The sequence below is a fragment of the Marmota marmota genome, unplaced genomic scaffold, assembly GCF_001458135.2.
Source record: "Marmota marmota marmota unplaced genomic scaffold, marMar, whole genome shotgun sequence".
NCBI lineage: Eukaryota > Metazoa > Chordata > Mammalia > Rodentia > Sciuridae > Marmota > Marmota marmota.
The window spans coordinates 31,693,345-31,719,664 of record NW_026000016.1 but is presented as its reverse complement, the minus strand read 5'-3'; the positions used below and the strand labels follow the sequence as shown (position 1 = coordinate 31,719,664).

The 26,320-nt window shown below is 36.3% G+C and overlaps 1 protein-coding gene across 1 annotated transcript in view; it reads right to left on the bottom strand.

The window, feature by feature from the left end:
• Ush2a (usherin) overlaps nt 1–26,320 on the bottom strand; it is a 740,698-nt gene that overhangs the window by 118,452 nt on the left and 595,926 nt on the right. Inside the window, exons 55-58 of the mRNA XM_015483330.2 lie at nt 24,032–24,230; nt 9,257–9,364; nt 1,440–1,623; nt 393–550 (exon numbers count right to left, since the gene is read on the bottom strand). Coding sequence (XP_015338816.1) covers nt 393–550; nt 1,440–1,623; nt 9,257–9,364; nt 24,032–24,230 — 649 coding nt within the window. The remainder of the gene's footprint in view (nt 1–392; nt 551–1,439; nt 1,624–9,256; nt 9,365–24,031; nt 24,231–26,320) is intronic.

Below are 26,320 nucleotides of genomic sequence, written 5' to 3'. Positions count from 1 at the left end.
TATATATAGAGAGAGAGAGAGAGAGAGAGAGAGAGAGAGAGAGAGAGAAAATGGACTAATGGACTTTAGGCTCTTGTACTTGAATCAAAGTACTGCTTTGATAGAAAGGTGTATATATTATATATATAATATTCTAGTATTTATTATATTGCATATTATATATTATATACAAACATCTACATACACATCCACATTTATCTATTCATACATGTATACTCATAAATTTATAAGTCAGGAATATGATTTGGATTATTCTGTTCACATATACTCAGGAGATGGATTATACCTTTGCTGATTTACTATATTTACATTTCTATCCTTATCTCCATTTAATTTCCCTTAAATTGCTTAACACACACACACACACACACACACACATTTTATTTCTTTACCTGGTGGTGTCCAAGCCACAAATATGGAATAAGGCCCAATCACTGTGATGTTATATGGAATATGGATTTCTTCTGGTGTTGACTCAGGCATTTGGACCACGTAATCATCACTGGTACTGCTGCCACCTTCAGTTCTGGCTTCTAACTTGTAAATGTACCTAATGAAAGAAGAAAGTAGGGTGGTGCACAGGAGACGTGGGCAATGATTGCTGGATTTTCTATCTATTGCTGAGTCCTAAATTTGTGACCAACTCTAAGTTCTTTGCTCCCTTAACCAGAAACTTCACCTTGGACTTGGGAGTTTTGTCCAAGCAGCCTACTCTCGACACCATCTCTGTCTGCCACTCCCAACTTTATTTTTAAGCTTCTAGTAATTTATAATTTTTTTCCTGAAGATTTCAGAAAAGTCTTGGAGTGTGCTGGTGAACCGTGAAATGCTCAAATTAATCTTCCCTATTTTTAAGTGGTTTGAGGTGCAGGAAAATATGTTTAGAAGAAGAGGGTTTTAAATTGATCCGTTATTCTCTACAATAAAACTAAATTGTTCTCTATTCTCTACAATAAAACATCTGTTGATGTAAGATCTGTTTTGTCTCTGCTGAGAAATGAATGGGAATGAACTGCAAATACGTGGAACTTTTCCCCTCTAGACCTACATCTAGTTACCATGCAGAGACTACATAAGAGAAGAAAAGGTGGTTGATGAAAAACAAATTCTTTGACTCTTTCTTATTGCTAATTTAGGAATACATGTTTTTAAAGGTAATTTGATATATTTTAAAGTTTAATATCTTGAGCATTTTGTATATTTAAAAATTCTCATGCTTTCATTCAAATAGAAGATTACTTATTCACATTTATTTACACCTTAAAGGAATTTCATGTAATCTGAAGAATAACATACTTCTGTAGCATTTTCACCAATTACACTATGGCTAATGAATAAGATAATTAATCAGACACTTTAATAATATTTCAATGAATGTATTAAAATTTTTTTTAAAAAAAAACCTCACTGGAGGATTGGTAAAGTTTTCTTTTCATTACCTGCTATTGGGCTCCAGGTGTTTATCAGTGAAATTCCGTTCCTCACTGCCACCCAGGAGAAGCAAGGTTCCATTACGACTCAATTGATATTGAGAAATGAGGCCATTGGGCTTTTCTGGAGGACTCCAATACAATTCCACTGTTGTAGAATTGATGATCATGTGTCGAGGTGTCACCCAAACCCCTGGCAAAAATAACACAAGGAGGTTTTATTGTAAGTATAAAATAAATACCTTATCAGAAGTCATACCCTCACTTCAGGAACTGATATTTTCCATCTTCTGATTAAAAAATAATCTCACCCTGAATAATAAAATATATTTTATTTAGTTTGGAGATGAAGTACATAAGTGGGCATAAACATATATTTTTATTATAGCTCTATTTTATTTTTGAATGTCACACCCCTAGTAGTAGAAAATGTCTCCCTTTTGTCTGTCACTCTGCATGTAATTTAACTAAGGCCTAAGAGGCATTTTAAACTTTGATACTATTTGCCTGGAATATGCAGAAAAAAGCATTATCTAGCATTTACCTGAATTATACAATTTAAAAATACACATACTTTCCCTTCCCCTGTTATATCATGTGCTATACTTTGTACTTTTGCTACTCTTTCTGGTCTCATTTATTGGCTCTTTTTCTCCTCTGGCACCTCAAAATAATGTAGGGCCTCAGGGACCTGGTCTCTGTCCTTTTTCCTTCTCTCTACTTTCCTCTCCTTCTTTCCACTTTCCCCCTCCTCTCTTCTTTTTTAACACTTACTAGGTGATGTCATTCAGTCTCAAATTTTAAATATTATCTATATGCTGAAGACTCGCAAACACATATCTTTAGACTAATACTCTCCTCTGAGCTGCAGACTCATGAATCCATTTACTTTTAAAAAAATATTGTTATTTTTATATATACATGATAGTGGACTGGAATTTGACATATAATACATGCATGGAGTATAACACCCTAATTAGGATCCCATTCTTGTGGTTGTACATGATGTGGGGTTCACTGGTGGCGTATTCATACATGTACCTAGGAAAGTTATGTCAGATTCATTCCACTGTCTCACCTATTCTGTTTAATTTGACATCTGTATTTGGGTAATGACTTACTCACTCAAAACTTTTAAAGATTCCAAAACAGAACCCTTGGTTTTCATGTCCACAGTCTCTGTAGTTCCCAATTGTCTACTTACCCATTTTCTTTTTTTTAAAAAAGATTTACTTTATTAAATTCTTTTTGCAATTGTAGATGGACAGAATGCCTTTATTTTTCTTTTATTTGTATATGGTGCTAATGAACCCAGTGCCTCACAAATGCTAGGCAAGTGCTCTGCCACTGAGCTACAGCCCCAGCCCTATGTACTTATTTTCTTAAGGAAAAAAGATTATCCTTGAGGCTTTAGATTTTCTATATCCCAAATCATCAGGCCCTAAAGATTCTGTCTAATTCCATCTATCTTTACTGTCAACCCTTTAGTCCAAACCAAAGTTCATTCTTTCATGAACTCCTGTCACAGCCTTTAAACTGGTCTCCACGTTTTAAATCTTGGTCTTCTCTTTTACTGGGATCTTTCCAAAAGTGTATAAGTGTATACATAAGCCAGTAGAAACCTTTTGAAATATATATCACTTTTGAATTTATTCAGATAATACCAAATTCCCATTTCTATGATTATTTGTGTGGTCTGACATTTTTCTGGCTCTGGGCTACCTGGCACCAGTCTCTCCATCATTTATGAACCCCCAGTCACACCAGACTCCATTCTATACCCAGAATGCTTCAACTTCTTTCCTATCTCCCAGCCTTTGAACTTTCCTTCTTCTGCTTGGAATGTAATTTCTTCCCACACTAAGATACTTTGTGCATTTTATTCTCATAGTAAAGTTACCTGTAAGTTTCACTTTATTAGCATGTCCTTATTTGACCCTCATACCCTTACTCTAATCCTTTCTAAAGGGATTCCAACTGAGTTCATCTCTATCACATACCTTTTTCTATTTCCTTCTTAACATTCAAATAATCTTTCCTTGACATGTCTTTATTACCAGGTGGCCTGCCTTCAAATCAAAGTTAGTTCCATGAGGGCAGGGATCTTATCTGTCTTATTGGTCAGGATATGTCTATGCATAGAACAAAGCCTAATAAATATCAAATGACTGAGCTTCCTTTGTAAATATACTGCCTGCAAAATACAATGTTAGGCACCGGAGGTAGTTCTAGGGAATGCAACAATGTCTAAGATGGGGCTCATTCTTTCAAGGAGTTTGCCCTTCAGTATTAAAGGCAAAATAAACACACAACCTTAATTCAAGGTCAAACATTCAAGTACTCTTATAGATGTGCAGACCTATTGATGGAAAATCTAGCAATGAGGAAGATCAATCCTACCACTTCATGTTGCCCTTTAGTTATGCTCTGAATAGACATTGTAACTCTCCTAAGGAGCTTTAGAAACCTCGTTTCATTATATTAGGTTCCCTTGAATCAATAGCTTTGGGTTGACTATATCTCCTGTGTATGTTACTCTGTAAAGGGTAAGATTTTGACATGTTTAGAAGGAAAAACTTCAGGACATTCAAATATGATTTATTTAGCAGCATCTTGAGAAAAAATATCAAGATAGGTTTCACAATGCCTCAAGCATACCAACTTTCTAAGGAGCAGCATATTCTTGAGTAGAAAGTAGTCCATTCTGTTCTGAGAGCTTTTTCTGTGCTAGATACTTGGAAAAATCCACAAATCACAGCACACATTTATGTCTAGGTTTCTCTGCCAACAGCTTCTGTGTGCATCTAGGTGATGCAGACAATCATTTAGAGTTCTGACTTATACATAATATTAATTTGTTGATTCAAGAGATAAAGTATGAAGGTTTAACTTATAATCTGCTTCCTGTAGTCATATGTTTCTCACCTTGAAGAATGTGTTAAATAAAAATCACCACAATTCTAAAAAGGCTTTTGCTTAGTTTCAAATATAAAACTATCAATGTAGCCTGTGGATATGGAGGTGCTAATCACATAAAATAAAGCAGAATTTTGGGTTTGTTCCAAGTTTTTAATAAAAGTTGACTTTTATATGTATACGGGCTGGTGAAGTTCTGGTCAAGTTGGTGACAGCTCTGTGTCCATTGATTTGATTGATAAGATGAAGTACAAATGTGCAAATAATTAGTAAGCAGTACATTTTCTACTTGCATAGTGATATGAGGACATTGTTACCCTAAAAGCTATCAGAAGTATTTGATAGAGGAAGATTTGCCCTTGGTGAGATGACTTAGGAAGTCTGAGGTAGAGAATTTGCTGTCTTATTTTTCTCACTCCCACTCCCAAGTCTCAGATGGCACTAGAAAAATCCATTCTGTATAACTTAGCAGGAGACCAAGGCAATTCAAAGGAAGAAAGTGGACCATAGCAAGAGAAATGCCTTTGGGGAAAACTAGCTGAGAGGTACAAAGTAGAAAGGTGAGAAAGTAAACCTTGGTGAGTCTTTTGATGCAAGGACTATTGAGAAAGGAGCATGTCTACTGGTTTGTTTTACTTTTATCTTGAGCTCCATGCAATATTACCCATTTCTCATATTCATATCAATCTTCATTCCAATTCAAGAATTCCAACATTGATTGTGAATTGACTTTCTCCTGAAATCTGGTGATGTGAACCAAATATTGCTCATGGTATTGCTCATGTCAGGGGTGCACTGCTTCTGAACTAATTACCATTTATTAATTTATTCCTTCAACATTCTACCTGACTTGTGTCATTTTTCATGTTATGAGCACTCTTCAAGGAGCCATAATATTATAGTGAATAAATATGTATTCATAAAAAGCTATAATGCAGTAATGATAAATGCCTAGTGGCTGGAAGAGCACTTAGGAAGGATGACCTGACACAGACTGCAGGGCTAGAAGAAGAAGGGTGCAAGGAGGTGGCCTTAGGGACAGATTTCCATAAGGAGAGACATGTGAGTTCAATTTTGAACCAGTGGGAGTTGGCAAGTGAGTATGTAGAGCAAGGGGGTCTAGGCTGACTCCTAGAACTTACATATGGTACTAGAGAGAAGGGATAGTACAATAGGATTGTTTGTATGTTGGCATGGTGTTTGTTGCATGGCATAGTGCTATGGTTTAGATATAAGGGGACTTCCTGAAATTCATTTATGAGACAACACAAGAATGTTCAGAGGTAAAATGATTTGGGTTATGAGAGCTGTAACCTAAATGGGGCTTAATCCATTGACATGTTATTAACTGGGTCATAACTATAGGAAGGTACAGTGTGCTAGAGAAAGTGGGTCACTGGGAGTGTGCCTTTGGGGTATATATTTTCTTGCTGGTGAACAGAGCTCTCTCTTTGCTTCCTTGTTGCCATGTTTCCTCTGCCACACCCTTCCACCATGATGTTCGGCCTCATCTTGGGCCCAGAGCAATGGCGTCGGCCATCTATGGACTGAACTTCTGAAACCATGAGCTCCTCCTCTAAGTTGTTCTTGTCAGGTCTTTTGGTCAGAGTGATGAAAAGCTGGCTAATGGAAAACTGGCATTTTAAAGAAGACCAAAAGACTCACAAGTTTCACAGAAATTAAAGCATGTGGGGTCTATTTTGCTTTACTAAGAAGGTATACGTTCATGTTTCTTTGGATGAAAGTGTAATTTTTTTTTGAGATGACTAATATGAGATATACCCTTTCTGACAAAAGGGGAAAACAAATTATAATAGGAGACATGAGAAAGATGGAAAATGACTAGAGGTAGGGAACCCAGTTAGGAGGATCCAGAGAAGTTAGAAGGATCCTTAACTAATGCGGGGGCAGAAGGGATAGAAAGAACAATATTTTAAAAAAGATAATTTTAAGATTTAAAATTAACAAGATTTGATTTAAAAAATTATATACTACATCCCAAGTAAAAGGGAAGCATTAAGAATGTCAGGTGTCAGGCTTGGATGATAGGTGAAAGGTGGTACTGGAGGGAGAAACAGGAAGAAGAGTAAGGTGGGAATATGGGGTGGGGAGAGAGATATTATTTAATTGTTGAAGTAATGAGGTTTAAGTATTTGTAAAACACCCCAATACAAATATCTAGTATATCAGTAGATACATGGGCCCTAAACTGATAGGCGTAGCCTTGGTGAGGATTTTAGTAGGTAGGATTTGAGAATCACAGAAGAGACTAAGAGACTACAGAGTGAATAAGTGCAAAGAGTAGAACAAGTGTCTAAATGAGCACCAACAGTTAAAAGAAGGGCAGAGGAAGAAGAATCCCAAGTGAAAGTGAGACAGATCAGTCTTCTCTATCTTTTCCTTTTCCCCATTATTGATGCTAGAGGAAAGCAAGCCTGAAATTTTGCATGATTTAACTTTGAAATGAATTAGAGCTCACTGGGATGGCAGTAGTTGCAATAAAAGAGAGTAATAATCCAATTCAAACTCTTCCACTATTTGACTCTTCCCACTATTTGACTAAAGGTACACAATTTTCTATGAGGCTAAAATTGTACAGAACTATGTCCAACTTATCAGGAAGTCATAATATATTTTAAGATTTTTTTTTTTAGATTGAAAATGAAAAAAGAAATGAGAAGAGCTTAGCGTGGCTATGAAGAAAGGCTTCTTTTATTCTATATCCATTTAGGAATCTCAAATGCTAGACCTTCACATTTTGTCTGGTTTATTCTAAAATTGGCATTTTAAAATTAGTTAAATCTGGGTTAGTGATGTAAAAGGATATAATCTTCTTGTTTCTAATTTTCAGAAAAACAATAGTATTTGTTCCCTTAAAATCCTCATGCTAAGCATTCAACTACATTTATTTTATGTGTGTTATACACAAATGGCATATATAAAGCCAGAAAATGGATCTTAATCCATGTTTCTTCTGCAGAGATAGCCCTGCTTAGTTTATTATTTCTTTGCATGGTTATTTTTGTTAAAGGAAGGTGCCTACATTAAAAAAAATCTAGGACAACCTGTCTCATATGATACTTTTCTGCAATGTTGAGAGGTATAATTCTTAAGTCATAAAATCGGATCCCTTTCAAGAAATTTTGTTGGGGGAAGTGGGAAAATAGATGCATAGTTTTAAAAAAAATTTAAAATAGGAATTTGGTGAGTGAACTGGAATAAGAGACCCTGTTATTTTATCAGGCTTGAGTTTCAGCCAAAACTGGTTGATAGATCCTTTAGAAATTATCCATTATCATCAAAGTATCCATTTGATAGTTTACCTTTCCAAAAAATCCACTGCTGGTTTCTTCCTTTCAAAGGAACACTAAGCTTTTTGACATGAAACATTCTTTATATAGAAAACATCATTAGTGAATTCCTGGTGAGGAGCCATATGCCCCATATGTGGAATTTTCCATTTTATTCCCCATTTACTGGTAGGAAGTTCAGGTCTAATATTCTGAGGTACAACAATCCCTTTCATTAGAAGAGTAATGGACACATAGTTCAGGACTCTACCATGATAACTGATATTATATTGCTGTTTAGAATCTTATTTATGGCTCAGTTTCCCCACATGAAAAATAAGCAGAAAAATAAAGATTAACACACAATTAGTGGATCCCTAATTGATGCCACTAAGGACATTTTTTCTCTTCAAAATAAATGACCTCACCTACCTGGTTCCCAACCCATGGGTAACCGTTGTCATCAGTTGGGTGTATGTAACATTTTTCGGTACATTTATTTATTTGCCATTGAAAATAAATGCTATTTTATGAATGTGTTTTTATACATTAAAGAAATTAACATTAAAGAAATTAACATACATTAATATAGCTCTATAACTTTTTATAGTAACAATCATCTCATTCTTTTAAATTGATACATGGAATTTCACAGTATGAGAATACCTGAATTTACTTAGCAATTCCCCTATTCATGGATATCTAAATCGCCCCTGACATTAAGCAACAAAACACAACAAAACAAAAAACAAACAACTTTAAAAACCATTCTGGTAAATGTCTCCTTGTACATGTGGTGTGTATGGTATAGTTCCCCTGGCACTGCTGATAAACAGACCTGCTATGCCATGAGTAATTAAGCTTTAAACATTTAAGAGACATTACCGATTTGCCTTCTAAGCTGAAGAGCCCACATTACATTCCTTCAGATTGTGCCTGATTGGACGTGTCCTGTATTGTATACCTGTCAACAGTCTGTTCTTTGTGGTCCACCCCAACTTACCTGCCCCATCAAACCTTTCTGGGTATCTGCTGGGGTTGTAAGCGCTCCTTCCCCAGGTTAATATGTGTGCTCTGTCCATTTGTTCTTTCTTTTTTAATTTATTTATTTTTATTAGTTACACATGACAGTACAATGATCTTGACAATTCATACATTGGAATCAAATGGGGTATAATTTCTCATTTAATGGCACCTTCCAGATTCTCTTTTCATCTGTTTCTGGGTAATTAACTGACTATCATTTCTACTTAATTACAAGTTCTTGAGGGCAGTGAGTATTTTAGTCAACTTTGGCAGTGAGCACTGTGCTTATTGTATTTAAGGAATTCTGGAAATATTTAATTTTGGGGTCTTTTGAGAAACTTCATATTCAAGTATATAATCATTATTTTCTGCAGACAAGCAAATCTAAGAGGCTTAAAGAACTGAAACCAAACTCACCTTGAGAAGCCACATATAGTTTAGTCAATCCTGGAGAATGGGGACACAGAATTTTTTTTTGGGGGGGGGCTGTCAACTTTATTCCTCCCTCCTTGTTTGTTATGAAAGTGTTTATAGAGTTCTGTAGAATGCCAGATGAAAACTTCTTCCCCCAAATCATGGATGTTTTCTCATTACCTTGAGGGGCTGCCTGCAGGGTCTGACCTAGAAAAGGCTCACTTGAAGTGCATCCAGCAGATGTACAAGCTGTAAGTATGAAGCTGTAGTTGGTATATGGCTGGAGACCTAGAAAGAACAAACAGGAAGTGAAATATATCTTGAGGAGATTATTTCTCATCAATTAATGACCAGAGGTAGCATGCAGAGTTGTAGATGTGATATGCAAAAACGTTAATACCCTCTTTTAAACACACTTTCTTTTGCAGTGCTCCAGATCCAACCTAGGGCCATATGCATACTAGGCAAGTGGTCCACCTCTTGAGCTACATGCTAGCTAGCCCCCTAAAACACTCTTTGATGAAGGTATGAATTTCATAAGCAAATATTGATAGAAGTTTCATTTGACACTGATAAAAATAACAAATTATCGGCCTTAAAAGAGACCTTAAATTCATGTAATTCATCTATTCATCTTCTGATTCCCCTCTAAAAATGTCACTGAAGATGCTGTCCCACCTATGTGACTGGAGTGCTTCATCTCCCTAAGAGCCCATTCTGCTCATAAAGAGCTCTAGGGTTCTCCTTATTTTGTTTGAAAGTCCTTCCTTGTATTGTGGTGAAATCTTTCTATTGCTCCCACCCTTGGGGACATATAGAACAAATCTAATTTCTTTTCCACATGACAGTTCTTTAAATATTTGTAGACAGTTATCCAATCTCCCCCGAGTATTCTCTTCTCCATGCTAACCACCTGAGCTTCTGCAACAGCTTCTTGTAAAAATAGGGGCAGAAAAAATAAAAAGAAAGCTAGTTTCAATATTTTCTGGACCCAAGCCACATTCAGTTCATATTAACCCCAACCAACATTTCTTTATCTTTTAACTGCACTTCTTCACCATATATGCAACAAATGTATCATCTCATACTTATGGAATATGTTGGTTTTGCCTTTATACACAGATTAAGGATAACTTGATGAAGAATATTATTTATTACTTCTTTTGTATTTAGAATATGATACAAACAGTAACTGTTCACTATGTTCATAGGGAAAAAATGACAATCCATTTACAACAGAAGTTGTATATTGTTATATTTCACCACTCTGGCTGGTGACCTTGGACAAGTTATGTAGCTTCTCTTTGCCTTGGTCTACTGATCTGTAAAATGGGGAATCACTATAGCATGTAGCTTATATGAGAAGATGAAATGGGATACCCAGAGTAGTATTTTATATTAGCAGGAGCAACATTAAGACTCAGCACCATTCAACAAGAGGTATATTGAGACTTATAAGACATCTCTTCCTTTGGTTCAAACAATATCAAAGCTTTCTTTAACAAAAAAAACTTTTCAAAAAGAGCATTCCTTAATGTTCATGTTAAATAGTTGAGCTGTTATAGCACAGATCCAATGATTACTATATGTATTTTTCATAAATTTTGAACTACATTTTTGCATGTTATTCCTTTGGTGGAGTGACATTCACATGTCACCCTATCATTTTATGTAGATTTTTGTTCAAAGGCTACTTTTAAAAGATTTTGACCACTCTATCTAAATAACACAGCTATCCTTTTTTAATCTCCTTAAATAATTTTCTTCTTTTAGATCTATCAGCATTCTCTGATATTTCCTTATAGCTCTATTTATTGTTTGTCTTCCCCTGCATGATATAATCTCCAAAAAAGCCAGGAGTGTTTCAAACAGCAACAGGCACAAAGTAGGTGCTTGTTATATGAAGAAAAAAATTAATGATCTGATTCATTTAGAACAGGAACAGGAGTCTGGGTTCTTTGCTAAAGCAATACTGTTCTGCAGTTGGAGCTGCTCCAGGATTCAGTCTCAGGCCCTTTGTGTTTCCTTATCAATTTAGTGATAAGATGCAGGTACTTATTTGATTATAATCTTCCATTTGGTTGCTATGGAGGATTTGCATAATTTTGATATTTACCTGATGCACAGAAGAGGAATATGACTAAAGATCCAAGCCATACCCAAGCCACATATGTTTGATAAAAGCTTATGAGAAAATGCTAAGATTATAAAATATAGAGCTCAAAAGAAAACGGAAGAGAATTTCCAGGAATGAAAGTGAGATGCTGTAGTGGCAAACTGATTTAGCCTGACAATGTCCCCCCTCGCACTCCCACAACTGGAAAAGGGGGTCTTGACCATTGTAACACCATCTCATTTGAACATCTGGCTTTCTCTGTTAGAATGCAAATGCTTTGAGAGTAGGGATGGATTTTGTTGTTGTTGTTTTAGTCTTTACTCCCTATAGTGAGTATTTTAGGTGTTCAATACTAACTTAGTTAAATATTAAAGAAAAGAAAAGCAGATACACAAAAGTGTCCCATAAGGATTGTGGGGCTACAGGCTGTGAGGCTGTGATGTCTATCACAGTACTCAAATGTTAAATGTACTACAGATGTAGGATCTTCCTTATAATTCTGTGAGTATCCTTGCCCACAGCATCAATTTCACTGAATTGGAGATTTTTCTCTAGCTTCAGAATATTAAAAATAGTAACAAAAATATGTAATTTGCAAGTAATAAATGTTTCTAGTTTTTTTTCTCTGAATGCCAGATGTAATAAATACGGTTGGTAAAAGTGAAAACCTTTTGTTTTTCACTTTTGCTAAGTGTAGGCAATTGATCCGCAAGATCTTTTCCTTTTTTTCTGGAATATCTGAGAAATAAAAAATGGCCTTGTTTCCTTGTTTTGGGTTTTGGCTGGTCTAGTTTCAGACATGCAGTAACAGCTGAAGAAAATTTTAGGATGGGTATTAGGGAAAAAAATCATCACAGTGGTGTAGTGTATGAAGGTTGATTAGAGGATTAAAAGTATCTGTAGTGAGGGTAATGGATAAGAGGAAAATATACATATATAATGCAAATTGTCATTTCCTTACAAATCTTTCTGAAGTGAATTGAGAGGTATCCTTTCTACACTGAGTCTAGAATGCTAGTGGGCAATTCTTTAGAGGTGGTACATCAGGCAAAGCAGTTAGTCCTTAAGAATTTCTGAAAGACTGAGGGATGTGCCGAAGGAATTTGTTACAGGTGTTAAATTGAGTGAGATGGAGTCACCTAGCAGAGAGTACCACTGGGACTGGTGGAGGAACTATGCTTCTCTTAAAGCTACTTGGGTACCAGAATTAAGGGGAGATTTAGAACTCAGCTTTGAGCAGAAAGCCTCAGTCCAAAAGTCAGAGGTGTTCAAATGTATTGCCAAATCAAGAGGAGACCACAGCTGTAGGAATCACAGTACTCAAATGTTAAATGTACTACAGAGCCCTAGTAACCCAAACAGTATTTTACTGGAATAAAAACAGAAACATAGACCAATGAAACAGAATCGAGATCCCATGATTAAAACCATGTGTCTTTAGCCAACTGATTCTCACAAAGGTGCCAAAAATAGACAATGAAGAAAGGACAGCCTATTTAACAAACGCTACTGGGAAAACTGGGTATTAATGCGAAGAAGACTGAATCTCAACCCCTATATCTCATCCTGTAGAAAAATCAGCTCAGATCAGATCAAAATAGATCTAAATGTAAAACCCTAAACTCTGAAACTACTAGGAAAAACACTTCAAGATAATGGAGTAGGCAGTGGTTTTAAAAGTTTAACCCCAAAGCATAGCGAACAAAGGCAAAGATGGACAAATGAGATGAGATTAAACTAAAAAGATTCTGCACAACAAAAGAACCAATCAGCTGAGTGAAGGGTCAGCCTATAGAAAGGGAGAAAATACTTCCTATTCATCTGACAAAGCATTAATATTAGAATATCTAAGAAACACAAGAAATTTAACAACAACAAAAACACATGCAATAAAATTTAAATTTTAGCTAATGATCTGTATGGACACATCTTAAAAGAAGTAATACAAATAGCCAACAAACATATAAAAAATGCTCAATTTAATTTTCCAGCAGAAAAATGCATATCAAAACTACAATGAGATATATCACCCCAGTAAAAATGACTATTATAAAAAATAATAAATAAATTCTGCTGAAGATGGATTGAAAAATGAAATATCAGACATTGTTGATGAGAATGTAAATTAGTGTAACTATTATGGAGAACAGCATGTAGATATCTCAAAAAACTAAAATAGATCTACTATCTGAGCCAACTGTCCACTACTGAGTATGTATCCAAAGGAATTGAAATCATTGTGTCTGAAAGACATCTACACTTACATATTTATTGCTCCATTGTTCACAATAGCCAAGGTATAGAATCAGCCTAGGTGTTCACTGATGAATGAATCTATAAAGAAAATGTGGTATATATACACAATGGAATGTTATTCACCTATAAAGAAGAATAAAATCCAGTTATTTGCTGCCAATTGATGGGACTGGAGGACATTGTATTAAGTGAAATAAGTCAGACACAGAAAGACAAATACCACATATTCTCTTCCCTATGTGGATGTTAAGAAATGTATCAAGAAATGTAGAGTAGTAGTGATGAGGAGGAGTCTGGAAGATGCTGGAGGAGGGAGGATGGATAAAGAAAGATGGATTTGATCAGAGTCCAGTCTGGGCAAGTATTGAAATATCACATTTAACCCCATTAATATGCATAATTAATACACGTTACTTAAGAATAAAATAACTATATATACGGCACCAAGATTTGGTAAAAACAGCAAAAGTTTTGTGATGTCACCAGACGTTTGATAAATCTTAAGATAACTGAACAATTTGGAGAAAAGAAAAAATAAATCCATATGGTGAATGGTGGAAAGATTAAAGTCCAGAAAGATGGGGGCTTGAAACCACCAGTGAAGGTGGAAGATCTTCATCTAATTCATAGGCAGTTTGTTCTTAACAGCTTATATCTGACCCCAAATTGTGGTGATGCTGGACAACTGAAAGAGCCATGTGAGCCAAAGGGCTGAAGTACACAGGCCCATTTCAACAGATGTTTACAAGTATGTAACTCTACATCTGCCATGTTAACTTTTCACAATCCATTCCTAATTATTTTTAAAATAAAGCTCCAATTTTCCTTGGAGAAGCCAGTCTTTTGGCAACTCTGTCAAACTTCGTGTTTTATTTAGAGTTGGCCCCACATGAATCAAGGAGTGGATATGACTCAGGCCCCCCCTCCATATTCTCCTTGCATGTTGGCCACTCTGAATTGAGTACATGGCATAGATCCAATCATGAGAGTTACAGGTAGGATCAGAACTTTTTAAAAAAAAATTATTTGGAGTTACCATCAGAGCTTGAAAATGGAGCAGAGCTCAGAAATGAAAAGAAATTGCCTCCCAGAAATATCATTTGGTTTTAAAAGTATAACCCCAAAGCACAGGGAACAAAATCCTTTGGCAGCCTTGAATGAGCCTTACCAAAGTCTACACCTGATGTTTTACTTTCCTGAGCGAATAAGTATCCTTTTGTTAAGTGTGGTAGTTGGCATGATAAAGTGGTCTAAATGTTACTATTCCTAAAATTATGATTCATGTCATCTGCCAATACACAGGAGCATGCTATACCTGGGGATCATACATGTTACACACAGTAACTGGTACTATGTCATCCTCCCTAGGTGATTTCCCTTTATGTAATCTAGAAAGAGTTACAGGATTATGGGAGAGATTTAGCAGCAGTATGAGTCATTTATTATATATATGAAGAGGTTTTACCTTTTTAAAATATTTTTTTAAAGAGAGAGAGAGAGAATTTTTTTTTTAATATTTATTTTTCAGTTTTCGGCGGACACAACATCTTTGTTTTTTTTTTTTTTTGTATGTGGTGCTGAGGATCGAACCCGGGCCGCACGCATGCCAGGCGAGTGCGCTACCGCTTGAGCCACATCCCCAGCCCAAGGTTTTACCTTGAATATTAGCAAAACATGAAATATTATTCCTGCTTTGTAGGTGGGAAAAAAACATAAGAAACTAACTATTTGCACAGTGAATTAAAGAATAGGTCAGGATGCAAACAAACCTATGACTTTAACAGGAAGCCCTATGTTCTTGCCATCACATAAAAGTACAGCTAAAGAAAGTGAAATTCATCAATAAGCATCTTCCTTCTGAAGATCGGAAAGACATCAAAATGGTAGAAATCAGTGCAGCAGGTTTGTTTAAAATTTGTCGTTGTTGTTGTTATTTTGTAGTACTAGGGATTGAACTTAGGGGTGCTCTACCATTGAGGTACATCCCCCACCCTTTTCATTTTTCATATTGAGACAGGATCTCACTAAGTTGACTAGGCTGGCTTTGAGGTTGTGATCCTTCTACCTCAGTCTCCCAAGTAGCTAGGATGATATCTGTATTTAGCTCCTGGCTAAAATATTATTTTTAATATTTTTGACAAATCTTAATTGTGTACATTGCAACACCACTTAAAAGAAATATATTTAAAGGATTTTGTTCAAACATGAAGCCAATATAAAAACTGTAAAGTTAAAAATATAATAAAACAGGTCTTTTTTTGGTGGTGGCTGTCTATTCTTCTTTTTTCATTGGATTCTATACATTAAACATATTTTATGAGAATTGTAATCATTTTTGAGGAAGTGAGCTATTAAGTTATGAAAATAACATACCAGCTAAAGTTTATTGAGCAGTTACTATAAGCAGACCCTCTTTTGTGTACTTTATAGGCATTAACACAATCAATACCTGCGCTAACTGCCTGATGAATGTGCTATTATTTTCTGTTCATTGTAGATAAGGGAGCTAACTAGAGAAATTTGGAAGAACTTGTGTAGGATCACTGAGATAAGAAAGGATGATATCAGGATTGAAACTTGTGAAGTTGGACAAGAAACGTGGCCCAGAACAATGGGGTCAGGCTTCCTAGCCCTTTAGTGAAAATGATGTCATAGGTAACTCAAAGCCCAGGGAGATTTCCAGTAAGATTAAAAAAATCCAAATGGGAATATGTATTTCAGCATTTCATTGTGAATATTATCCTGAGTCCTGGTTGCAGGCAGTAGAGCACAAACACTGGATGGCCATGGTCCCAAGTTAGACTGTTGGGTTCTAAGAGTTACCTACTCACCAACCATGAACAGGAGCAAACCTCCAGGTGCCTCAGTTCTCCCATCTTTAAACCGTGAATCTGAGCACATAAATTGCTTAATCAGGCTGCAAATTAACTCGAGAAAAGACAGTACCTAAATCTATCATTTTCTACACATTGTAGAGCTGGTGTTTTTCAGACTGCTAAAAGGATTGGGTTACTAATAGGCTCAATTGAAATAATCTATAAGAAAAGCATCAGCAACCATCAGGCATAGATGATTTACATGAACTGAATGACCTTTCATATATATGACTCTGTAAAACTCAATAAAATCCACACATTTCAACTGGAATTTGCTGTCATTTTAAGTAAGCCCCTATTGGTAGTCCTTAAAATGAGATATATATGAAATATTAGCAACAGGCGATGAAAAGGGCACACCAATTGAAAACTACTCATGAATTGATCAGGATGAGAAGAGGGAAATAAAGTGATGTCTCCGAGGAACCATTCTGACTGTAACTTAATCCTGAAGTCGAAGAGTAGAAGGAGAAAAGAAAACATCATTCAAGTGCTCAGCATCGAATTAAAAGAGTAGGAAATAAGAGTTGTAGAGTAGAGAAAGGCAGATGCATGGAGGGAAGCCAAGTCTTTAACATTTCAGCATAGTGAAGATGAGTGTGGCTGCAAATTACCTGAATTTCTCTGCAGGGAATCATGTTCTCTTTTAAAGGAAAGAGGCATAATATAACCAAACTCATTACAATTACACTCCCAAGTAGCATTACTTTCAAGAGTAAATGTGTGTTAAAAAGAGACTGTGAAAAGTCTGTCTATGGTTCATAAAAATATGATTTGGCAAACAAAACCCATGTCTATGTAAGTTACATTTGATGTACTCTATAAAGAACAGCTTGCTTCTAATTTTTAATCTCCAGATAAATAGTCAGGAAAAGGCACTTTGTCCATTATAATTTCAGATAGCAAGTGCTGCTTCAAAGCATTCAGCCACTGATTCTACAATGTCATCTGTTATTTTCAAAAGAACTACTAAATAGGCCCAAAGAATATGTAATTTGAAAGGTTGATCAATGAGTACTAAGTTACAGGAGGACAAAGAAGTTCTGTTGTGCTATAGCACAGTTGGATGACTACAGATGTTTATTACATTGTAATAATAATACATCGATAATAATACAATGCATATTTTGAAAAAGCTTGAAGAAAAAATTTAAAAAATGTTCACCAGTAAGAAATAACAAGGAGATAGATATGTTCATCCTTATTTGAACATTACACAAATGTGTAAATATACTGAAATGTCACACGGCACCCCATAAGTGAGTAAAATGTTTGTAAATTTAAAAATTCAGTTCCATGAACTCTTTGATCAACACAGTGAGGGATTAATTCCAGGGCTAAGATCCCTGCATTACTTCAAAAAAAGTAGATAAAAAGTTTTTGTTATAAGGTATTGTAATAACTATGTTCTGGATAAATAACCTGTCCTGGCACCAGTTCATTCAAACTGAATGTTTGGTCTGGATAAGTTGGGTCACACACCCAGTCTCATCTGGCACTTCCTCTTGCCCTCACTGGCCTGGGATCTCACCACATGATCCCCTCTAGAGCATCTCTGCTTGTGAAGATTCTCAGAAACTTCTGGCAGCCACTGTTAATCTTGACTGTGATGGATCCTGTTATATCAGGATTCTCCTTCCTTCCTCTTTCTCTTCCCTTTCCTTCCTTCTTGCCATTTTGGCACACTGATTGAACCCAGGGGAATTTTACTATTGAGCCACATCTTCAGTCCTTCTTTTAATTTTTTATTTTGAGACAGGGTCTTGCTCAATTGCCGAGGCTGGCCTCGGATCTGCCATCCCCTGCTTCAACCTCCAGAATGGCTAGGATTACAGGCATGCACCATGCCATCTGGCGGGATTCTACTTTAGAGTAATCCGATTATATGTGAAAATCTAGATGTTCAAAACTGGTACATGGGGGCATCATGGAATTATTTAAGAGAGAGGTAAGGAACATTCAAGTTATGACATGTTTTACAGAAGTTGACTTAAGAAATAACTAGTAGCTCACATGCTAAAGTCCTCATTTTTTGATGCACACAACAATTATTACTATCCTACTATCTCCTATTCTACTTAGTCAAGCCAATTCTTGCCCTTCCATGAACAGCCATAAGGCACGGCTGTCCATTTTCTGCGCTAATACTCTATGAATTCACTTGATACCTCAGATGAACCGGATTGAAACAAAGGGACTCCTGAATTATAGATGCTAGGAGAGAACCTCATGACTTTCAGTTCTGACTACCTGACACAACCTAATTTGCATTCTTAATTCTGTATTTTATGTGAAATTCTAGGCCAAAGATTAGGCCCCTCTTTCCAGTATCTTAGTGATCAGACTCATACCAAGAAGCCCTTCCTAAATGAGCTAGTTCGTTGGCAGACTCTTCCCAAATTTAGATCAACATTGAGATTATCATTCTTGATAGTCACTAAGACCCATGCTTTTGATTTTAACAATGATATTTTTATAAAACTTTTTTCTTCTTATCGTTCAATGCTGTGTGGGATGCAGGTTTCCTCTCCCCATTTTCAGGCAGGGTTTTCTTCTCTAAAAATAACATGTGGCATCAGGTGACAATAAATTCTGATGCTGTGCAAACGTTTAAAAACAAGGACATGGCAGAGTGAAGGGGCTGGCTGGCACTGCTGGATAAAACAGAATTAGTGATTGCTCAGGAAAGGACCTCAGAATATCTGGGATTCCAGCGGAAACGTTTTCTGTCTTAAAAATGTGTCTAGGCAGTTGATGACTATAATTCTTTGGCTTTACTATTGTATCTACAAGCAGGTTTCAAAAAAGGGAAAAAGAATGGCTAATGCAAGCCTACTTCTTCCCTCATTTTTTGCAAGAGGTCAAGCACAAAGTTAGTTTTCCTCAAATTTGGAAAAAATGGAAATAAAATTGTCATTTTTTTTTTCACAGCTCTAGTGCTTGGCTAGTACTTAGGCAGTAGGTGGGGAAAGGCAGCCCAGAGAATCACACACAATTATCAGAGAAGCTCCTGTGGCTGTTCCAAGGACATGGTCACTACCTTAGTTTTCTTCCGGGTTCAGTAGAAGAAATGAGGATATATAAACCCAGATTGTGAGATCAAGGCTGATTTTGTAGGTTTGTGATCTGTGTGGTCAAAGAAGGGCTTACACCTAGACACCCCTTCTTAATTCAATGCTTTGCTTTCACAGTTTTGAAATTCCTAACAATTCCTGAACAAGGGAACCCAAATTTTCACTTTGCAATGGGCCCTGCAAATTATGTAGCCATCCTTGTCTGAGATAAAGATGTGTTTGACAATGGGATTGGATCTACAATCAAAACAATATAATCATTTAGATACTAATATTTATTATTCAATACTTATTCTTCCAACAAATATGTTTTGAATACGTTAAGTACTGTGATAGGTAACCAGGAACACAGTAGCAAGTCGGACACTATTGTCTCTATCCTTTAAAAGCTTTACCTACTAGTTGAGGAATAGGAACAATAAAAAAAGGACGTTACAATAAAATGTAATGAAAACCAAGAGGAAAGACACTATGGGAGCACAGAGTGACCCAAAAGTAAAATCCCGTTAAAGCATTTTCCACTTTTTGTTTATTAATGGTCAAATTACGGTCTCATTTTCAACAGTGATGCCTATCTGTTCCAATATAACATTAGTATTATTATACTTTCTGCTATAATGAATATTGTAGGGTGTATGTTATTTAGCACAAGAGGTTTCATTTGCTTCTAAGAGGATGAGAAAGGAAGGCAAATTGTTCTTTGCTTATTTAATAGTGGATCTTTCCTTCTAACTAAATGCAATGATGAGCGACTTTTAATTAATTCTTAATTTGGGAAATAGTTTTCCTAGAGTTAAGAGACACATTGGCCTTTATCATACTGGCTGATAAAGAGGACACAATTAATTAATTTATTTTTTCTGGTGGATTTAATACTTTAGTTAATCCTTTTACCTTCTCTACTTCTAAGTGCACATTAGAAGGCCAGCGCATAAGATAGGGGTAACCCAAAGTGAAATGATGCCAGGCCTGACATCCAGATTGTTCCTTACAGGACGGATAGATGTGTTTAGTAATAAATGATATGAAAAGGTCTTTTATTGACAAGCTGCCCTGAGCTGTTTGCATTAGTGAATATGAGAAGACAATGGCTGCTACTCCTTCGCCCCCATGGGTATTCAGCTCAGTGAGATAGCAGAAAACGCTTCAGTTTACTTAAAGCATTGATAACACCTCTAAATAATTAACCGAGGACTTCCTGTCTTCAATTACTTAATGCTTTTTTTAACATCTTGAGAGGATTATAAGCAATTTATGGATTTCACGTGATGAGTGCATTCGCCACTATTCCCACAAAGCATTTACGGGATCATGTTTCTAAAGCTTTGAGGTAATTAAAAATAAGCATGGAGACAATGGGGCTGAGGCAAGGTGCTGGCTTTCCCTTCTGTCATTTCCAAGGACCTAGATTTTTCAGGCTCCGGGAAGGCGAGCACTATGGCTTCATTAGTGCTCTGCTGCTTAGGGAATGCCAAGGTTTTGGAAATGATGAGAAAATCACAACATTTATCCTAGGGGGTTCAGGCAGCTCTTTCATCAAACATTTGAGATGGAATGGGAAATAAATTTGATTATTTTAGTTCATTCCATGAACTCAATAAAATAGTCATTCACATCATAAAATATTTCCGTACTGCATTTGGTCACTCAGCTAACCATGGAACTGGATTTTCCCTGGCAGATAAAATGCTTAACACTATACAGATCTCAGGTTTTAGATTATCTCTCTACAGCCTAGCACTGTCCCTGTCCCCTAGGAACTTCATATTGGTAAAGTCTTGCTGAATGAGAGTTTATTTCCTTACTTGACAAAGAAATCTCTTTTTAGGGCTATATGCCTGAGCGAAATAGTCTCTAAATCTACTTAAAACAGAAAGATGTACCAAATGACTTGTAAAGGATTTTTTTTCCATTTTATGATATTGTCAAAATTCAAATTATGGGGAAAAAAGTTAAAATATTTATTCAAATAAAAGAGGATTTCTAGTTCTAGGGTGTATGTATGAAATCCTCCTCTATCATGGAAATATTGATTAGAAATGACAATGAAAGGAAGAACTGGTGGAATGAAGGAATTCAAAGAAAAACCTTTGCAATTATTTTAAAATTAATGAGGCCATTAATCCTGCTGGTTTGAACATTACAACTGAATTTTGGTGTATAGATGCTGGGTTCTAAAACATATAAGCAAGTATAGCTGGCAACAATTCAAAGCCAATGCTGGTTAAGCAAATCAATACTATAAGAAGAAATATCTTTTGCCTTGTATCTCAATTTATTGTGATACCTTTTACAAGTACAAAGTCATAATGCACAGGACCTTGGCTTTCAAAGCTCTAATTAACATTCCATTGTCTACCCTGAGTAATTGTTTAGATTTTCACACCCTTCCAAACCCCAATCCTGTATACAGTTTCTTTGCAGCAGGGACCACACTGTATTTGCAGGTATTCTTGTCAGTTTTCCTTATTGCTGAGAGAATCATGGAAGCAGCAATCTTATTTTACAGCATTTGATGAACTATCTAGAATATAGTAAGTGGGGAACTTATTTATTTTTGGAAGAAAACAGTACTCGGATTTCCTTATAGATGGGGACAGTGGATGCTGCGGATGGCCTGAGTAGGTCAGTTTTCTTCATCTTTCAACTGTGGCTATTAAAAACCTCCCTTGTTTATGGGGCTGTGATAAGAACCAAATGAGTCAAAATGGAAATGGTTACTTAAAATGAAAAAAAAAAAAACACTATATAAGGGTAAGGTTTTATTATACAACAATACTATTTCCATCATTTGTGGTGATTTTCTCTTCAAGTGAAATAAGATATGCAAAAGTAATTTGATTATTTGAATTGATGAGGGCACTTGTCTCCCCATTATCCCTGGTTTAGCTTAGGGTCTTGAGGTAAGGAATGCAATGCGCTAGTATGTAAATATGTCTTAAGCAGCTTCCTCAGACTGATGACTTGTTTGGATAAACACTGGAGAGTTGGTCAATGAATGTTCTCTTGTATATCAGAAAATTTTGGAATTTAAGAACAAAACATGATGAATTTGTTTTTTAACCTACATAGTACAGCCTGTTTCTCCTGAAAAACTAGGCACATTTTCAAGGTCTTTTTGCATTTTGCAGGGGATTATTGGGGATTGAACCCAAAGGCTTTACCACTGAGCCACATTCATCCTCAGCTTTTAAAATTCTTTTTTTTTTATTTTGAGACAGGGTCTTGCTAAGTTGCTTAGGGACTCACTGAATTGCTGAGATGGCCTTGAACCTCTGATCCTCCTGCTTCATCCTCCAAAGTTGCTGGGGTTACAGGCATGCACCTTGCCACCACGCCACCAGGCCCACACCACCACGCCACCACGCCACCACACCACCACACCACCATGCCACCATGCCTGGCTCTGTTTGCAATTCTATGTGATTTTCTATTATTCTGTGTTATCAATGCCCCCTGCAAGGTAGAGAGTCTACGGGAAGGATTCCATTCACTTGTGAGGTCTTGGAAGGAGGTGAGTGAACAATATAGGAAAAGCAAATGTTTATAAAATCTTAGCTGTGGTCTCAGGATCTAAACTTACATACACAACTCTTTGGGATGATTCAGTAGACCCAAATCAGGAATTCAATTACTTAACCTCTCAAAGTATTCTTTTCTATAATACAGAGATAACAATTCTCTCTACACTACAGGTTTGTGATGAGAATCAAATTAGACAGAGCACGTCAAGTGCTTAGGATAGTATCTGGCACATATGAAATTCATTTAGTCCCCAAACATTTATTTAGCTTCTATTGGCATGTTAAGGTTTATTCTAAATGCTAGAGATACAGCACTGAACTAGTTAGACTGGGTCCCTACTCTCTTGGAGTCTTTATTCAAGGGGGAGGGAGTCATAAAAAGACCATGTACAATTAAATATCGGACAGCAGCCAGAAGTCTATGATTAAAACAAGGTGATAAGGTAGTCTGTCAAGAGATGCTGCTCTAGAGTAGGTAACCAAAAGAATACATCTTTTCTCTTTGGAAGTAACATTCAAGGTAAAACATATTAATTATTATATAATCATCACATACAAATATGTAACATAATACAATTGTACTGTATTATTATTAAAGCTCAATATAACAGTGTTATAATATATAATAAAAATAATACAATTACTATTAATTAATACTACTAATAATCACAAATAGTCACAACCAGTCAACTGCCAACTAGCTCTATATATTAATTATCTACCTAGTAGATAAATGTTGACCTCTAGCTGATTTGTCTCAACCTTCTAGTACATTCTTGACTGTCCTACTGCCATTATCTATGAGCACATCCTTGGGGAATGAAAATGCATCTGTTTATTTGCAAAAAAAAAGTTAATACTGATGCAAAAACCCTACACATAATGCATATCAAAGCCAAATATAAATTATTTCTGAAGTTATCTGCTGTTGTGGCTTATTGCTGCCAGTGTGGGCTCTTCTATTAGCATGGATAAGTGGGACCTGACCATATGTCAAGAGAACACGTCCTTTCGAAGTGACCTCATATATCAAACACACACCCCTGGGATGCTATGCCCCCCTAACCACAATGACAGACTCTTCCAGTAGGTTTTCCATTTTTTTTCACCTGTGACCGTATGCTGCCTCCTGTCAGCGGTGTCAGTGTAGATGAGACCTTTCCCATCCTGCCAGAGCTGGTACTCTTTAATGACGCCATTTGGTTTCTCAGGGACGCTCCAGCTCAAATGCAATGCTTCTGCACTTGGGACTGTGATTCTTGGTGGCAGGATGCTCTCAGGAACTCCTTGTGTAGTAGCTGCAACTACCTGAAAACATTGGAATTAAACAGCAATTTATTGTAATAGTACACTGGGTATCCTGATCAATGAGAATGTCACTTTTGTTTTAAAATGTTGTGGTCTGGCCTGGCATATCATTAGCAGGGGCCTGGAGAAGCAGTTCCCTTTTTTTTTTTTTCTTTCCCTCCCATCCTATTTAAACAATGAAATCTGACCTTGAATACATTACATAAGTCTCAGACTACCATTTATCACAACAGGTTCAACAACAATTTTGACTGCAGAGTGCTGCCCTCAGTTTAAACAAGTAAAATCTGGCTGGCAGACTGTCTTCCTAGAGAACTCTTGATAACTCTCTTCCATATGGCCCATCAGTGTCTTTGCATTTTAACAGCCTGATTTTGTACATTTTAAGCACCAGTAAATATGGAGCAAAACCTACATCTGAACTTGCTTGCATATAATATGCTTCGAGCGGTATAAATGGGCAGACTTTGCCGTACTCTTCCCGTGACACCGGGATGATTTTATAGTGTCTATGCCAATGTTCTAGAAAAAGAACCAAGTGAGAAGAAAAAAATGAAAAAACAACCAGTTATTGAGTCAATAAAATAAAAATATAGTTTAGGACAAAGATTGGCCGCATTTGTTTTTTTTCAGACTTAACTCTGATTTCACTTTGTATCCAATTGTTTTGACATCTGGTAGGGGGGAGCCTTGTCTATGCAAAAAGTATGGAATTGTTCAAGGACCATTCAGACCTTAACTTGATAGGGCCAGTCAGTTGCTGCCTGTCTCAATGGTCCCAGGCACAGAGATGTTTCTGGGGATCTGTTGAGTAAAACTACACATGTGTACTGTGGCTGATCAGTTTGAGTGTTTTAGTTGGTTCTAGCAAGTGTGTGAAGACGCCGCTCTTCTCCAGTTTCAAACATATGGAAAGAATCAGAGCTGTTCTGTGTATTCTTTCTTTCTTTTCCCCCTAAAGTGTTTGTTTCTTTCCAGATGCCTTCATGAGATTTTCTTTCTTCTGCATTCATGTTTTCTTTCTCTCTCTATGAACGCCTTTGATGACCATATTAAAATTCATAGCTTCAATTTCCAGCCTAGATCTTTATAGCAAACTCCAGTCACCTAATGCAGCATTGGACCAGGCATTTTCATGTAATGTAACAAATAATTACTGGTTTGGTAACCATGCTACCTGCTCCTTCTCTACATTTTTTTTTTAAACATAAGCAAATTAATTTTATTCTTTAACTTTTAATATTTATCACTTAAAAAATATGCTTGTTGAATGACACCATTATCCACAAATTGTGGTATCAAGCCATATATCTTGAAAATATACATAATTATTTGCTTTTTTCCTCTAGGTAGAGTTGACTATCAAGTCCTATCTATAGATGTTGTCCACTGTTATCTGTTGTATCTTTCTGATATTTTCAGTTCTGTCCCACGGTACCTGAATTCAGAATTTCATTTTTTTTTCTTGCCAAGGCTATTATAGAAGACTTAGAACCATTTATTTTCTATGCTAGAATTTTCTGTCCTTCTCTGAATTAAGAGCAGGCAATTTTTGTTGATGTGTTATTTAGATACAAAATCTTTTCAACTGAAGAATGTTTGGGGAAGTTTTATGGATTTATAGACTATTTTTATCTTAGTCTGTTTTCTGTTGCAGTGACAGAATACCCAAGAATGCTATTTTTTTTATGTGTTAACAAAGAAAAGAAGTGTGTGTGTGTGTGTGTGTGTGTGTGTGTGTGTAGGCTCATGGTTCTAGAAGCTGGAAAGTCCAATATCACATGTTCACATCTGGGGAGGGCCTTTGTGCTGTCTTAACTCATGACAGAAAGTAAAAGGGTAAGCAGTCTGTGTGAAAGAAAAACACAGAGGCAACTTCGCTTTATAACAACCCACTCTCATGGTAACTATCCAACCCATGAGAGTGAGAACCCACTTCCCCAAGACAAGAAGGTCTTTATCCCTTTATAAAGTGGATCTCTCATGACTTAAACTCCTCTGAAACGTCCCACCACCTCTTAACGTTGGAATCAAGTCTCAACATGTTTGGCTATGACAAAATCATATCAAGATGGCAATTATCTAAAGAA